Below are 18,075 nucleotides of genomic sequence, written 5' to 3' on the forward strand. Positions count from 1 at the left end.
ACACTGGTATCACTTAAACTTTATTACTAGATAGGCAAATATCTTGGGCTTCATTACAGTTGAACATGTCTAGCTGTTTTTTTTTTTTTATCAGGTGCCTGCTGTTTTGATTTTTCTTTATGACATTAGGATATCTATGTTCACTGGTCTAAGTTAGTTAGCTTAACACACAATAATCAACAACAACAAAAAAATACCTCACTTACTCTATTTGCGCACCATGAGCCACAAGGGCACTTATGGAATCCATACTACCAGACCGTGCTGCTTTATGAATAGGAGTTTCACCAACATAATCCTGTAAAGACAAACTACATTTTGTCAAGCATAACCTTTATAAAAATTAGAAAGTAGATACATAAAAGCAACATTTATTAGCTAGCAAAATGCCTCAGGTACTTTAAAGTTTGCAGGGGGCAGTCATGTACATTAGGTATTTGACAAGAAATCATGCTGAAGGCATATAACTCATGAGATAAACCTTATCCAATAACTAGGCAATCAGCATGGTCATATTCAGCAAAAGTTGTTAAAACCTCCAATAACATACACCACCGTAACAGGTTATTCTAACACCTTTGTTTTCTAGCACTTTTGTTTCCTAGTGTTGGACTGAGCGAGCCAGCTTGAATTCAGAAGTAGCATGGCTGAGTTTGTGGGACTACACTACTTTCAGATCTTGCTGACATGCGGTACTGTACTGCATCATAAATACTTGCCAGGTGAGGAGTATGTATGCATAACTTTGCTGTAATAGAAATATGCTCAGAGTTCACAGGACAGACCAGATCTCTCCTGACACAGACACTTTGACTTATGTCCTATATGCTCTTTTTTTTGTATCTTAATTTGTTTACATTCTATCATGCTTAACTAGCACAGCAAATCACCTAGGTCTTCATACTACATGCAAACATACTCGCAGCAACCTACTGCTTTTCAGGCAACTCCTCTCTACAAACTACCTTCTCAGGTAACAAGCAGAATCTACAGCAACTTTACAAATGCAGCTGGCAAACAGGTGGTAAATTCCATGCATCACAATCTACAGGCTCCTGCTCAAACTCAGTACTTGTAATTAACCATCAGTATCAAGAAGCACAGAGAAGAATCTGTAATGACATAGGCGCTTGAAGTAGGAAGCAAATGTCCAGTTACTGACTTCCCATATGACTTAATTATCATAATCTTCAATTCTCAATGCATATCAAGTTTGTGTATTTTTTTCCTTTCTTCCCTATCCTTTCTCTTTCCACTTTTTTGACAGACATTTTTCAGCTCCACTAACACTAAACATGTTCTAACTGTACATGCCTTTTTGCTTCCCCATTGTTTTTATTACATTATCAGCAATAGCTATTAAAGTAACACAGCACTTTTACTGACTCACCAGTTTTCACACACAACACTGCTCACACCTAGGTCTACAGTAATGGTTACAATTTAGCTCTATTTGAAATGTGTATATATTCAAAGTATGATCATACTACTGTCTTGATAGAAGGTAGTGTTTTGAATTGTCTGCCAAGCATCTGTGAAATTAGAACACATCTTTTTTAGACCATGTAAACATAACTTGAAGATTAGTATCGGACTATGTGTTATACACTCAGTTTTCTACTTGTCAAATGTTTCACATGGTAAAGCATTTTTCCAGCAAGTTACAAATCCCCTGAGAGTAAACCAGTTTAGCAGTGCTTAAAGATATATATTCAGCCAAACAGTGAACCACCTGGCACCCCCAGGAGGGAACAATAATGGTACCAGACAAAATTTACCTTCTTACAGACTAAGGAAAATTGCTGAAGCTGACACAAAACTTGGAGACAGAAGAGAGCAGAGAACTCCTTGGGGTCCCTTACTGCCTAGGAAAGAGCCATACAGCCCTTCTTCCAAAATGGCTTGCTGTAGCTGATGAATAGAAGACTATTCATCAACTTCCAATAAAGTTTATACAATTTCTCCTATTTGCAAATTTTCTTGAAGCTACAGGAAGACAGAAGTATTTAACAGAGAATACAATTAAATTATTATTTATACCTGGAAATTCACTTGACACACATTTATCCATGAAGGCTTTCTCCATAGTGTAACACGCTTTCCTATCACGGAAGCTGTCTGCGATTCATCATTTAACTATTATGTACTCCTCCCTGCCTCCCCCTCTGCTTTTGCTATAGAGGTGAAAAGTGCAAATAAGAAGCAATTTGCCTTTTCTATTTAGCGTTACTATTTACAGACCCAAACCTACTTAAAAGGATAATCACTCCATATAAAGTTAAGTTTAGGGAGAGTTAACTCAGCTAGCCATACATATGACTAAGAGGAAAAAAGTCACTACTAGCTTCATAAACCTAACACATCGGCCACAGTAAGATCTATAGAACAGAATTAGGAGGTATTGCTGTGGGAAAATGCTAGGACTGAAACAGACCTTTGCAAAAGCAACCCTCTCCACTGTATTATAAGAATAAGCTACGTTTATAGTGGCAAAAAATCCTGTCACCAAAACCCAGAAAGTTTAGTATCTCTGAAGAGAATATATCTGAAAACAGGTTCTTTCCATCACCAGTCCAGGGAAGTTTTTCTTCTACGAAGCTAAGGAATTGAAAAAAAACTTACAGAATGACAGACTATGAAGATTAATATTTGGATAGCATTTGGTTTAACTAAAGCACCTAGATTCTAGTCGTTGCTAATGTCACCTTCTTTGGAAGTTCTCCTATCAAACTAAAGCTTTTTGTTTTGAAATAGTTTGTACATAGTTGCCTAGCTCTACAAAGGAATTCTCTCTGAGTTATGTGCTGGACTGAAAGAGAAAAAAAAAGTCTCCAACTGAGTTCACTTATTTTTTTCAATACATCCAAAATGAAGTATACAGAGGAAAATAAAGTACTCTATGAGTCTCATAACAATTCTGTTTTGATTCAACAACTGTAATGGATACCACCAAACAAAACAAGCAATATAAAACAGAAGTTTTCCCAAGAAGTTTCTAGAGGAAATTGTTAGATATGATTGTAGAGTTTGCTAGTACATTTTCATGCATAAGACACCTTCCTGGTCTTTTTTTTCCTGGCCATGCGGAGCAAACAAAGTTGTTTTATTTTGAGGGGTCTACAAATTCCCAATATATTTCAGTTTGATACAATGCCTTCCGTATTTCAGGATGGGACACATCACTAACTTGTATTGTCATTTCACATCTACAGCAGAATGTTTCAGGGTCCCATTTACTCTTCTGATGATGTAACACTGCACCAACATCTCAAACTCATCTCATAGTCCAGAAACCACTTAGTAAATAAATGAGCAAAGACCAATTGAGTTTTATGAATTTAGCATCAAGACAACACAAGTTTGTTCACTTGTTTTTGTGGCTTGCTGTTTTGTACATAGTGCTCCTAAAGAGGTGGTAAGAGCCATGAGGTATCATGAGCACATTTCTTGCAACTCACTGACACTGTCAAATGCCTTCCTCTTTTCCCTTGGAGGAGGGCCTACCCTTTTGCGAAGACAAGGGCAATCTTTCCTAGCTTGAGGTCACAGCTAGATCACCTTTGACTTCCATTTCATTTTACTCCTTAAGTATTTAGCTTCCTTCCTTATTCCCTTTTCTATTTATGAGGCTAAGAGTCTTGCTTTTTTGGCTAGATTTCCTCAGTAAATCTCTCAGCTTGATTTATCAGTTTGCTTTCCCTCACTATGCTGCTTAACCTCAAAAGACATTTCCTCTACTGATTAAATATTTTTCTCAAGCTCTCTTATTCCCAAGCTTCTTTTAGATGTGGTTATTTTTCCACTTCAGTCTAGAGTTATTATTTACTCTATTTTCCCTCTTTTTTGGCATCAAAATTTCTGTTGGCTTTAGGATCTTCAAGTTGAACTTTGAACAGATTTCCTGCTTTGTTTTGCAAGTTCCAAGTCTCCAGATATGATTCAGTTAATTTCACTGGTACCTTTGTATCTTTTACAAACAAGGATTACTTACCTGAAAATACTTATTTTTAAAACAAAAAGCTCCATGCACATTTACATTGAAAGCTTTCAATTATGTGTACTGGGTTTGGCTGGGATAGAGTTGATTTTTTTTCATAGTAGCTGGTATGGTGCTGTATTTTGAATTTGTACTGAGAACACTGTTGATAATATGGGGTATTTTAGCTCCAGTGGGCTAGGGGTACACAAGCAGCTGGAAGGTGACACAGCTGGAAACACTAACCTAAATTATTTTAGGAATATCCCACACCATATGACAACATGCTTAACAAGAAAAGCTGGGGTTGGAGAGGGGCGGAGGGGTGGCTGTTGCTGCCTGGGGACTAGATGGGCATCAGTCAACTAGTGGTGAGCAACCGTGGGAATTTTTCATTGTGTGTGTGCTTTTTAACTTAACTTTTTATTTATTTTGTCATCACTTGTTTTGCTTGGCTTTATTTTTCTTTGTTAACCTATTAAATAATCTTTATCTCAGCCCATGGGGTTTCTCATTTTTCCCTTCCAATGATCTCCCTCAACCCACTGGGGGCTGTATGGTGCTAAGACAGAAACACTATTTTACCTGATAAGAATACAAGGTAACTCCATTCTTTAACTCAACTGACTGAATTTCAAAGTTGTATCACCTGACCACATTTACCAAAGCTGTTTAGACCCAGTATCCTACCCTTTCTAAAGCCAAGAAGTAGAGCTGGAGAACACAAAATATTTTACCCCATTCTTGACTAAAAACGCTTTGAATTCACAATGGTTTCTCCTGAATTTTGAGTGCAGATGATAACTGATGAAGTAGTTTATCCAGACTTAGTCCAAATTGATGTTTAAAGTACAAAAATATAACATACCAAAGAAATAAGCATTTTCTTCCTTCCCATCAAGTGTATCAGTGTTTACAGTTCTTAATAGCATGAGTAGTCTAACCTTCCTAAATCTATTTGCCATCACTGCCACAGGATAGGAACTGGTTGGATGAAAAGTAAGTTAGCATAACCTGCAAGGATGCAGTATTTATCCCTTCTCCTTAAGGCAGGCCACACAAAACTGGGGTTTTTTTAGCCAGTCAACACAGGCAACATACAATATAAATGTTTCCTAAGCTGATGCTAGAAGGGAAGTGTATTTAAATGAAATAACAGGCGTTTTAATCAAATAACAGGCTTTTTAATCAAAAAGCACTCATGGATTACCTGATGTTAACACCCTGGAATCAATCTGCATTGTGGCAAGTATATATAAAAAAAGCAACCTCATGGAAAGCAGCAGTATAATTGCTTTGAACTGTTACAGTGAACTAGGCATGTAGGCAGATGCAGGTCTGGAATCACATTATTAAAAACTATTAGCAGGTACTACCCATTGAAGGGGCAAAAAATAAAAATAGTAGGACTTTTTCTGAAGGTCACCGCTGAATAGGAACAGGTGGATGATTGCTCGGCTCTTCAGCTTTGCCCTGTTAACTTTTATAGTGATCCTAGGCAGGGAAGAATTGCTCACAGATCATAGAGACTGATGGTTCTAGCCAGCACATATAGTTATTACATAAAGAGGGCTGAGCATCACAGCATATACTTATAGAACTCATTTGGGGGACAAGGTGCAGTTGGGACAAGCTGTTGCCCAAGAAATATCCTGGACAACTGTCACCAGCACTGAGATAATGCATTTTCAAAGTTTTCCTAAACTTCAGGGCAGACATGGGCTACAATACAATACCTCAGGGTAGGTATGAGAAAGCATGCAAGCCAATTCTATGGAGTTCCGGAGGTTTATGGTAAGATTGAGAGACTTGACTGGATTCCTTTTTGGAAGCTATCCTTTTCTTTTTCCAGAGATGATGGGTTAGTCTGTAGCAAATAACCAAGAATCAGTTTGGAAGGAAAGTTTTACTAGCTTAAATATCAAGTATTCCCAGATCTTTCTCAGCATGTGTTTTGTATCCAGTGTGTCCATGGAACACTTGTCCTCACACAAGCATTAGTCAGTGACTATATCTGTTTGAAGTACAGCATCAGTCAGCGAGCTGGAAAGAATAAACAAAATACGCATCAGGAAATAGTGCTCCAAAAGCTCAAAAGTGTGGGTGGAAGCCCTAGATGGTTACTTGGAAGTGCTTGGAAGTTAAGTAAGGAACCAAGATAATTTATTAAGGAGTTCAAATCAAACAAGAATAGTAGAATTTGACTGCAATTCAATAAACAGTTGGAAGGAAGTGGGGAGGGCAAAGCATGCACTATGCTTTACATAGCCATGTAAGAAAAATTCTAAATATCCATGGGATGAGTTTGCTGCTGTAGGTACCACCAAGGTACATAAACATTCAGAACTCATGCATGTGAAACCAGTGTGGCAGACCAGTGGTACCCTAACAAAGAATTTAAGAAACTTTTTTGTCTCTATTACCATTTTAATTAACAAGACCTACCCTCCTGTCATTGAACTACATCTAAAATACCTCTTCCTGTATGTTCCATCAGTATTTTGTGAGGGCAAAGAAGTTCTTAGATTCAGGTGCAATCTGAGCCTACCATTAACACCACACAAGACTTCCACAGTGTCAGCTCTCATCTGTGTTTAGTGTCCTCTGTCTGTCAATACCTCAATCTCCCCTTAGAAGTCTACAGGATACTAGCATCACTATCTGATCAAAAATTTTAGAAAACTAGAACTTTTCTTTCCATGGAGGACCACAGACCTATTATTTGGATTTGGTCTGGTGACAGGCATCGATTTATAATGACTCCTGAATCACTGACTAGTCTTGGCAACTTCTTTAAGATGGAATGAGTTTCCTGCCTGCTTTTAACTGCATATTATACTGTCTTCTGCTTTACTTTACAGTCATCTGAATGTTGCCCTCTGCCCATGGAGAGATCTCTCTCTGCACTCTTCTCATCTTCTTTTGTGTGCTAGCTGCTACTTTCTTCTTTGCTATAACCTCACTTACTAGAAGTTCCAGGACATCAAGCTTGCTCTTCAACTTCATTTCAACCTCACTGGTGAGTTCTTCTCTTTATCCTCCTAGTTGGAAACTTTCATTCTTCTCATTCATTCATTTTCATTCATTCTTCTCTTCTCATTTAGCAGATATTTGTACATCTTTATTCTGTGCATGCCATGTTTCCTCTCTAATCCCCATTTCTTTATATTCTTACCTGGTCTCCAGATGCATTTATAGTTCTTGTATTTTCTCTTCTGAAGATTCTACCACTATGCAGCAATAACTTATTGCGTAAGTTATGTTTGTCAGGTATCAAGGAGAAGATGCGATCTATAGCCTCTGCATCCAGTCACCTTCATTGTTTCTACAATTCTCCTGGTGTCACACAGCTGTTCTCAATGCACCAGCCTTCTTTTCTGAAAACTCAACACAAACTTCCCCATTTTTTTTGCATAGCTCAAAAAATAAATAACCAAACTCTAGAAATGCAAATGTTCAAATTCTTCAGCAGACTTAACTCTATTGCACAGAAAAGAGTCTGGCCATTAAATATTTTAATAAAAGTATGATGCAAGATTTAACATACCAGACATTTTATGGATACTGTGCTATACTACAGCTTTAAGTAAATGCATATGCTGTAGTATTAATTACTCTCATAGAATACTACAAACAGTAACTTTCAGTACTGTTATAAAGGCACATATTATGTACACCCAGCATATATAATAGATCCATTCAGTACTGCAAACGTTTTCTCCAAAATCATGTTAGTTTTAAGCACTTGATTTTGTTATTGTACCAGAGTACAATAGTTCTTTACAGGAATTTTGCTCTATTAATACACTCTCTGCTAAGAAATAAGTCATCTTCCATACTAACAGTAGAAGTAACAGAAAAGTATTTTTTAAAAACTAAATAATAATTCAAAAAACCCTAATTCATTCTTTGTTAGTAAAGTACATGCTTCTGATCTATTTGCAGTAAGTTACTAGAAAAGGTTTGGAAAAAAAAAAATCTAAAAAGGGTTACAGTATGAAACCAGATTCACCTTAAAATACACCATGGCAGACCTAACTAGTTAAAGGTATGACCAAATCATCGAGTACTGCAAAAATCTCACGGTTCTGTAGGTTATGGTGAATTTTTCAGTTCTTAGTGTATATAATGAGAAACGTGTTCCTCACTAGTCCTTTCTTTCCCTTACAGAGGCATTACAATACCAGAGTGTTTGCTAATGCTGCCAACACCAGAGCAAACCATTTTGTTCACAAAGTAGCAACATGTCGAAGTCCTAAAACAAACGTTCTCCAAACCTTTAGTGGCTTAAAGGACATTTATTAGTCCTATATCTACTATAATGAAAAAGGTCTATAACTGATAATGAAGTCTTTTAACTTCATCTGATATTAAAAATAATATATCTGTATGTGAATTTAAGGATCACACATGTAGTAAAAAGGGACTGACACTCTATTTCCAAAACTAGATGCAGACATAAAATAGACGTGAATCCATACCTGTTTGTTTATGTTGGCCCCCACTTGAATCAACCAATTCAGGCACTGTGGATGTCCTCCAAAAGCAGCAATGTGGGCTGGTGTTTGAGCAAAACGTGTTGTACTGGCATTTACAGAAGCTCCAGCTCTTACTAACTGCATTAGGCACTCCAGCTATAAAGACATGAAGAAGTAAATGAAAACATGTTACACAGGTGTGTCATGACAATTGGCACATGTTAAAATAAATACATACACATATAAACCCTAGAAAAGCTAAACTTACTAATAAGACTATACAGAAGCAAAACAAGAAAGAATATGAACATTAGGATTTTCCTCCTTCTTCGGCCTTACCTTACAAGTAACTTTTTGGAATGGGGGAAAAGAGGGCATAAATATCTCAGATGCAACACAAAAGATACTTAGTCTGCTTTTGTTAAGGAGGAGAAAGAAAGAAAAAAAAAAAAGGCTCTGACCCAGCAAAGCTGCAAACATGATACTACACAGACATTATTAGATAATGTTTGCCAAAACAAGACCGTTGTTAGGAGATACATAGATGAATTCTCAGAGAAGTTTAAAGAAAAGGAAGCCAGGAAAAAAAAAACAAGAAAGACTAAGTTTCTTTAACGTTTTCTGCATAACAGAAACAGATACTAGGGAAAATTACTACTAAGGCTGCATGCTTGTGGCAATACCAAAAAAAGTAATTTTTCTTGAGAAATATTTTTTAAATGCAGTATTTTGTCACACTATATTTTATTTTCCAAGCATACTAATCAGAATTGTCAGATATCCAGTTACTATTTTTAAATGTTCATAGCATCACTTTGTAGAAGCTAGGAAAACCACAGCCACAATGACCTCAACTTTCAAAAATAGTAAAAAAAAAAAAAAAAAAAAAAGCAGCTCCTTTCCTGTCACACAGTAACATTGCCTTTTTGTTTGATAGGAAAAGGAATGCATTATGCTAAAATAAACAATTTAGTCTAGGCTTCCACTTATTGTGGTTAGAAAACAAACAGCACTGCACACATGCAACAGTGAAACAAAAACCCACCATGCTGACTCAGGGCACTGGTTCATATAAAAACAAAAACCTAAGGGTCAGTCTCTCACAGTTAATGTTTGTTACCTACATCATGGCTAAAGAATAATCTGTCCATAAAAGAGAAATTAAAAACTATCAGTAAGTTGGGCAGCAGCTTGATTCATATGTTCTTCCCTATTGCTGTGTGTCAGTCTTTTAGTTTGTTTTTTGTTTTTGTTAATCTGTAAACTCCTGATCTTGATGAATTACATACAGAAGGTAAAAGTACCACCTGCTGCAGTGAAGTATTTTGTATTAATTTTGCAAATATATTGTGAACTTCAATTGCTTACTCCCCCCCCATAGTTCAAGCAAACACATATGAACTCTATTCTTTAGGATATACAAAAGTACTTTTTTGGATGGTAATGGACTTGACACTAGACACGGAAGTACCATTAACTCACTAATTACAGGAAGTAAATGCACAAAGGTGAGGGTAAGTGAAATATTGCAATATTAGTGATTCTACCTCCATAAACTCCCAACATTACCAGAAACAAAATACCTTTTCAAAAGCAAACAAGTACTTTTACTACCAAAAATATTTACATCAAAAAATATTGTAAGAAAATGTATAATTCTAATGACAGACTACCCAAATACATTTTGTATTGTCTAATCTCAGACTTTCCTTGGTGTTCACATGCTAGCAACCCTAATATTGCTGCTAATACCTAATAATTGTAACATAATTGTTAATAAGCAATGTGATGGAAAAAAACAGCCACACCAAGAGATTCCTCTACTATAACTGGTGGGAAAAAAAATCAGCCAGTTTTTAAACAAAAATACTTTTAACAGAATTAATTTGAAAACACTTTCTGACAAGCACTGTAACTTCAGGAAAGTGTAATATTTCCTGCACAGAAATTGGGCTGAAACAATTTCCAGAACCAGACAGGCATTATAGCCCATCAGTTGAAAGGGGAAAAACATTGGAATTGTTTCACCAGTGTCATCTTGCACTGTTTGAATCTGTTTTGTAAGACAGCTGCATGTCATTAGTGGTGCTCCCCAGGGCTGAGTATTGGGGCCAGTTCTCTTCAATAGCTTTATCAATGATCTGGATGAGGGAATTGAGTGCTGCATCAGTAAGTTTGCAGGTAACACTAAATCGGGTGGGAGCGTTGATCTGCTTGAGGGTAGGAAGGCTCTGCAAAGGGACCTGGACAGGCTGGATCAATGGACAGAGTAAAGGCCAAGAACTGAGTGCTGCACTTGGTTCACACCAACTACAGGCAACACTACAGGATTGGGGTAGAGTGGTTGGAAAGCTGCCCATCACTAAAAAACTTGGGTGTGCTGGCTGACAGCCAGCTGAACACGATCCAGCAGTATGCTCAGGTCACCAAGAACGCCAACAGCACCCTGGCCTGTCTCAGAAACAGTGTAGCCAGCAGGTAGAGGGAAGTGATTGTGCCCCTGTACTTGCCACTGGTGAGGCTGCACCTTAAATACAGTGTTCAGTTTTGGGCCCCTCACTGCAAGAAACACATTGAGGTGCTGCTGTGTGTCCAGAGAAGGGCAACAAAGCTGGTGAAGGCCCTGGAGAACAAGTCTTAAGAGGAGCAGCTGAGGGAACTGGGATTGTTTAATCCAGAGGAGGCTGAGGGGAAACCTCACTGCTTTCTACAACTCCTTGAAAAGTTTTAGTGAGGTGGAGGCCAGTCTCCTCTCCCTAGTATCAAGTGACAGAATGAGAGGAAATGGCCTGAAATTGTACCAGGGGAGGTTTAGATTGGGTATTGGGAAATATTTCTTTACTGAAAGGTGGTCAGGCACTGGAATGAGTTGCCCAGCAAAGCTAAGGAGTCACTATCTCCGGAGTTATTGAAAAAAGCATAAACATGGCACTTCAGGACATGGTTTGGTGACCATGGTGATGTTGGGTTGATGACCTTAGGGGGCTTTTCCAGCCAGAACAATTCTATAATTCTGTTTCTATAATTCCGTATTTGTATGTTGTTTTTTTTCTCGTATGCAATTCTTTCCCCCCCTCCCTCATTGTCTCTTACAGGATGTTTCATCCCATTAAAAGCTTAAGTATGTGTCTTTTGAATCATACTGTCAAAAAGACCTGCATTATGGAAGAACAGATAAATTACTTGCATGGATAGAAAAAGTCACATAAAATCCAATACCTCACCTGATTTATGCTTGAACTCAGGACACACAAGTCTACTTCCATTAAAGTCTTCCAGAAAATATTTTCCATCGTATTGTTTTATTTAAAACAGAAGTTGAACTAATTTAATGAAGAAGAAAGACAGGCCTCCACCTAGGTCACTATACTGGCAAAATTCCAAGGAAGAGACAGGCATTTTTATCTGTAATACTTTTGTTCCAAAAGAAACAGAATGTACTTATGACTGTTTTGCTTCCTATAAGGTAAACAGTCAAACGGCAAAGCCAAAAGTAGGAGAAGAGCACAAGCAAATATATGTGGTCAGAGAAAATAGAAATACACCCATAAGCAATTAAAAGGAAAATTTAAATTAAGGTTGGTGGAAGATGAAGTGAATTAACACACTTTTTTTTTTTTTATTCAAGTCCTTTATTTTCTGCCTCTGGTAGCTTTTTGGATTGTTAACAATTTTACATTCTGACCAATCTTCTCAGAAATCTACAGAAAGCAGGGTAATTTAGGGCACTATATAATTAACTCTAATTGGAATACAACCATTCTAATGGGAATTAATTTCCATCTCAGAATATGATCGCTTCTCTACAGTCATGGAATGTCCTGAAAATTCAAAGTTCACCAGTGATACTCAACACAGCAAGTACATTTGGGCTTGCTACTACCTCTAGACAGAAGTCCATGCTGTCAGTAAAACCTGGGACTGCAACACTTGAAACCATTACAAGACTAGAAGCCCCAGCCTTCAGACTTCATCTTTATTGATACTATTGTTGTATCAGTATTCCCCACAAAAAAAAAAAAAAAAAAAAAAACAACACCCCACTCTTTCCTCATTCACATATTCATTTCTAACAACTTGACTGTTGCTCCTACTGTCTTACTGTGGCACAATCTACAACAGCATACAAGAAGATAGGCCTACATAGTTTTATTCTAAAATTATTTTGTACTGTCCTTTGATACAAATGAGGGCTTTTTTCTATGTTGAAACTGAGCAATAGGTAAGGGGAAAGAAACACCTCTCTTTTGCTGAAGTTCCCCAACCCTAGATTTGGTACTGTATGCGTGTGCACCTGTGTGGGTACACATAGGAACTTGTTTAGATTTTGCTGCTTGCAACAAGTTGTTCCACAAGGACCTTTTCTGGAAAGGAACTGTATCCGTTTTGTCATTTTAACCTCCTACAGAGCTGCAGCTCGAACTAATATGTCTGGTCGACCATGCTGCTAAATGTCAGGACAGCCATGAAGTTCTGTCACCACCACTTTATTACTTTCAGGGAAAGAAAAATAAATTAATGAAAATCTCAAAAAAATCTAGGGGAAAACAAAAAGGTAGTGAAAAGATTCCTGTTCAGTAACTATTAATGAACATTTAAAATTTAACATTTTAAATCTGATACTTTGAGAAATAGAAGGAACTTCTCCATTGGAAGTTTTGATGAGTTTGGGGGAAAAAAACCCATGCCATAAATAAGAATATAAGGCATGCTTATGAGTGTCTAGTAGGAGCAGCTACTGTTTCACTGTTGGCAATTGCTCATTAACTGGTAAAAGTATAACTATGCCACACAAAACACAAACGAAGTCAAGTTTGGGATCTTTTTCAAGCCTTCTGTGTAGTCTGACTCAGAGAAAGGAACACTACCTAGTAAGACTATAAAACATGCAGATAACTTCCCTCAGTTACAACTGCCTGGACCTTGTCACAAGGTTTCCTAGGAAGTATATATACACAAAATTCATAACCCATTCATAACCCATGTCATTTTCTGAAGTCTCATTTCACTTTACAGGTTTTTTCCCCCTTTAGAGGAAGCAACAAAACCATACATCCAATTTTCCTGATACCTAAGCATGAACATGACAAATTGTAAATACAGTATCTTGCAAGCTGACTTGTTCCATTTGTTAGCTCTTTCTGCAAGTCTCTTCAACAGAAAGTAGAACGTACACAAAAAAGTCACATAACCTGGCATGGTTAGTAGAAAGCTGAAAATGCTTAAAGGAAAAATCACAATACAACTCTCACACTTCCAAGACAAAAAGCAAGACTGCCACATGCAGAGAAATTTCTCTTCATGCTAAAGAGAAATTTTTTTTGAGATGGAAAAAGGTTAACAGAAGGCTTTTAACACCCAATTAGTATCTTCACATTTTCTATAAGCATACTTCCAAGGTAAAACTCAAGGCACTCATAGTAGTCTAGACTATTAGCACAGATAAAAGGCTGCTTTAGGTTTTGTTTGTTTTTTTAAGGACGACTTCACTGAGTTTCAAAAATATTTCTCAAGCACTGATGATAGCACTTTACATATAGAAACAACATCTTAATGTACTTTCATAAACAATGACAACTGCCTGAGTAAATTCATTTTCGTTCTCCAGAACACCAAAAATAAGCAAACAAAAATATATTGGAAATGGGACAGAGAACAACAAAAAAAGCCCCGAATAATCCAAACTCCGACAAATCGTTGAGAAAAACAAACAAACAAAAACCAAACAAAAAACAACACAACAAACTGGGACTCTCTAGGCTGAAATTCTGCTACATTAGAAACTGGAAAGGCCTACATAAAACAATAGTTAAAATACCACTCATCTTAAGACATAAGTTCGCGTAGCTACTTATGTTTTGATGTTTTCTGCATTGCAACGATGCCAACGCAGTTAATTCCGTACTCGTATCTGCGCGCGTACAAACCATAATTTGTTTTTCATACTGAAGGCAACAGAGGAGTACTTTACAGGCACAAGCATCTTCTTCCCGAACTCCTAATGAGCCGGTAGTCATAACACAGGCACCATAACAAAGCAGTCTCCAGGTGTGGAGCCAGAGGACGATAAAGGACCATGACTAGACTCTGCAGACAAAGCATGCAGCACGACGACAGGGTGGGTTAGAAGGGACGCTTGGAACGGACCGACGCCCCGGCGTTCTCTCTTGCCTCGGCTGGTCGGCGCCCGCCGGGAAGGTCCGGAGAGGACCAGCGTGGGAGGAGCCCCCTGCCCCTTCTCCTCCCCATTGGCTCCCGCCGCCCTGAGACGGTGACATTGGGTGCCTTTTGAAAGCCCAGCTGTGAGACCCAGGGCCGCTTCTGCCAGCCACTTTGCCGGCAAGGCAGCGGAAAAGAGAAGCCGCTCCCACTGCCGGAGAGAGGATGAAAGATTTGGAGAGAGCAGGTGCCACCAGCCTCTGTGATCTTCCCCACCACCGCCTGGCTGACCGCGGGGGGCAGAAGAGAAGCTCTGGCCTCCCGCGCGATCCCCTCAGGAACAACGCGCGGCAGGACAGGGCAGGCAGCACGGCGGCCGCCTCCCGGCAGAGCGCGCGCAAGGGGCTAAGATGGCGTCGCGTTGCGCGCGAGCGGGACTCGCGCCCTCCTTCCCCTTCACAACCCCCCACCTCCGGTTCCCCCCGGCCGACCCGGGCCCCACCTTGCCGAAGTGCGCGGCCCAATGGATGGGCGTCCAGCCGTAGAAGGAATCCTCAGCCGCCAAGTCGGAGCGGGGCGAGCTCTGAAGCAGAGCGCACAAGGCGGGCAGGTCCCCATCGCGGCAGGCGCGGTGCAGGGGGAAGCGCAGGGTCAGAAGCTCCTCGCTGGAGAAACCCGCCTCCGGGCCGGCTCCCAGCGACATGGCGAGCGGGAGGGCAGGCAAGAGAAGGAGAAAGCAGTGGCAGGGGTGGCAAAGGGAGGGAGAATAGGATAGGAGGGAGCGGAGGGGAGGGGAGGGAGAGAAGAAGCAGGCAGACAGGGACGCGCTGCCGAGAGTAGAAGCGACGGCGACTGCGGCTACCGCTAGCTGCCCGAACACAAAGGAAGCGAGGCGGGCCCGCACGCGCCGCTCCGCCCCTGACGGGCGGGCCCGGGCGCCCCTTGGGGCGCTGAGGAGGGAGAGCAGAAGGGGAGCGTCGGTGGAGTAGGCGCGGAGCGGCGAGTAGTGCGTGGTTGCCTGCTTCTCTTCTCTTCTCCCCTCCCCTCCCCTCCGCTCCCATCCCCTCCCCTCCTCGCCCGCGGCTGTTTTCTTTGCCTTTGCCCGAGGCGTGAGGGCTATGCCAGCCGCCTGAGGAGCCTGGTTTAGCACCACCCTACGGGGCAGGGCGGGAGCGGCCTCCTCAGAGCCGGCGCCAGCGGGCTTGCGGGCGAAAGCCAGTCGGCGCGGCGGTTTTTGCTCTGCTGCAGGGTTATCGAGCATTCCCGAGCCTTTGCTAGGGGTGGCGGAATCCTGGAGGATGAACGCGCTGGTGGCTTCCAGCGCGCCGAGTTGGTATTTCCGGTAGGATTATTAATTCTCCAGAGCGCCTGTGCAGTTAGTGGTAGTTAAGGAGACAGGGTGCTCGTCTGTGTAATAGCACGCACGAAAGCAGATTTGATGGAAGCCAGCCCTACCTCATCCAGACATCAAATAATTTTGTTTGCCTGAGCAAACTCCTCTCAACTCCAAAAGGACTGGTCATATGTGTAACATGTTTCATTGCTAGGAGCCCTGAACTAGTATCTTAATATTCAGCTGTGATGTTTTTATGCACCATATAACTGCTTTCAAGTCGACTTTAAGCACTTGGAGATCACTATGGGTTTATTGCTGCATAGTGGATTGCATCCCAAAGGGTAAGTTTACTAGTGTCAAATTAAAATGATGCTGCCACGTTTTTAATTTCAACTCGAATGTTTCCACAAAAACTAGGAAGCTTTTGTTGGTTACCCCTTACTTCTATCAAAAGTATTTGACAGAATCACAGAATGTTAAGGGCTGGAGGGGACCTTGAAAGAACTAGTCCAACCCCCTGCCAGAGCAGGATCACCTATACCAAATCACATAGGAACACATCCAAGTGGGGTTTGAGTATCTCCAGGGAGGGAGACTTCACAAGTCCCCTGCACAGCTGTTCCTATGTTCTTCAATTTCCACCCATTGTCCCTTGTCTTGTCATTGGGCATCACTGAAAAGAGCCTGACTCCATCCTCTCGGCACTCACCTTTTACATATTTATAAACACGAATGAGGTCACCCCTTAGTCTCCTCCAAGCTGAAGAGCCCCAGCTCCCCCAGTCTCATAAGGAAGATGTTCCACTTTCTTAATCATTTTTTGTGTCTCTGGTGCTGGACTCTTTCAAGCAGTTTGCTGTCCTTGAACTGAGGAGCCCAGAACTGGGCACAATATTCCAGATGTGGCCTCACCAGGGCAGAGTAGAGGAGGAGGAGAACATCTCTCAACCTACTAACCACACTCCTAATACACTCCAGAATAGTGTTGTCCTTGGCCACAAGAGCACATTGCTGACTCACAGTCATCCTTCCATCCACTAGAACCCCCACTGTTCTCCAGCAGGTCAGTCCCCAACCTATACTGATAAATGAGGTTGTTCTTTCCTAGGTGCAACACTCTACACTTGCCCTTGTTGAAGTTCATTAATTATATTGATGGTAATGTGTTTGCATAAATCTCAGTACATCCATTTGCCCCTGAAAATTAAGGGATATTCCTTTTTAAATATACACTCTTAAGCAACATTACCCAGGAATTATAGAATCATCAGGGTTGGAAAAGACCTCTAGGATCATCAAGTCCAACCATCAACACAACACCACCATGCCCACTAAACTATGTCACAAAGTGCCAACTCTACATGCTTTTTCAACACTTCCAGAGATGATGACTCCACCACCTCCCTGGGCAAAGAAAGTACAAAATAATCTGATTTAAAATACCTGGAGACCTATTCATTTAAAAAACTTTCTTTTAACTAATTTAATCAGGTTAAATTGATCATTAAGGTATGAAATACCTTTTCCTTAATATAGGATTTCTAATTTCTCAGTATGTTGTTTTTCTCTCTTGTAGAAGAGAAAGCAGTAATTGTGGAAAATAAAGTGTTTATAACTGATTTTGGATTCAATATTGTCCGTGAGAAATGTCTATTTTGTGGTGGGTAGAAACTAGTATCCGAGATTATTTACTTCGTTTGAATGGTATTTTAATTATTTTTCTAATTGAACTAGTAGTTAAATGTATGAAGATTGTACATTTTTTTTCTAAATCGTTGTTGTTGTTGTTTAATTCTTGGGGGTGGGAGGGAGGGAATGGACATGAATTTGAACTCTTGGACTGACAATGCTATCACTTTCATTGAAACTGTCATTGATTGTGGATTTATATGCTGGTCACAGCAAGTATTTATTGTGGTTCCATAGAAGTTCCTCATGTTTATCTGGCTTCTTTGGATTTTGGCAACTGTGTAGGCACAATATCCAATTCTCAGAGGTAAGATTTCCACAAAAATTAAAACACCTACCTGCAAAGAGAAAGAACTGCACCCTGGAACACAGCCCATCATAAAAAACCCTCTTGACATATGCTTCCCAGCGCAAATCACATCAAATAGTCTTCTTGT

General features: G+C 40.0%; 1 protein-coding gene across 1 annotated transcript in view; it reads right to left on the bottom strand.

Annotated features, from left to right (window-relative positions):
- ANKRD10 (ankyrin repeat domain 10) overlaps positions 1–15,316 on the bottom strand; it is a 36,378-nt gene extending 21,062 nt beyond the window's left edge. Inside the window, exons 1-3 of the mRNA XM_054390886.1 lie at positions 15,116–15,316; positions 8,458–8,610; positions 207–298 (exon numbers count right to left, since the gene is read on the bottom strand). Of these exons, the coding sequence (XP_054246861.1) occupies positions 207–298; positions 8,458–8,610; positions 15,116–15,316 (446 nt within the window). The remainder of the gene's footprint in view (positions 1–206; positions 299–8,457; positions 8,611–15,115) is intronic.
- Between the last annotated feature and the right edge of the window lie 2,759 nt (positions 15,317–18,075).

Source organism: Indicator indicator, chromosome 1, assembly GCF_027791375.1.
Source record: "Indicator indicator isolate 239-I01 chromosome 1, UM_Iind_1.1, whole genome shotgun sequence".
Classification (NCBI taxonomy): Eukaryota; Metazoa; Chordata; class Aves; order Piciformes; family Indicatoridae; genus Indicator; species Indicator indicator.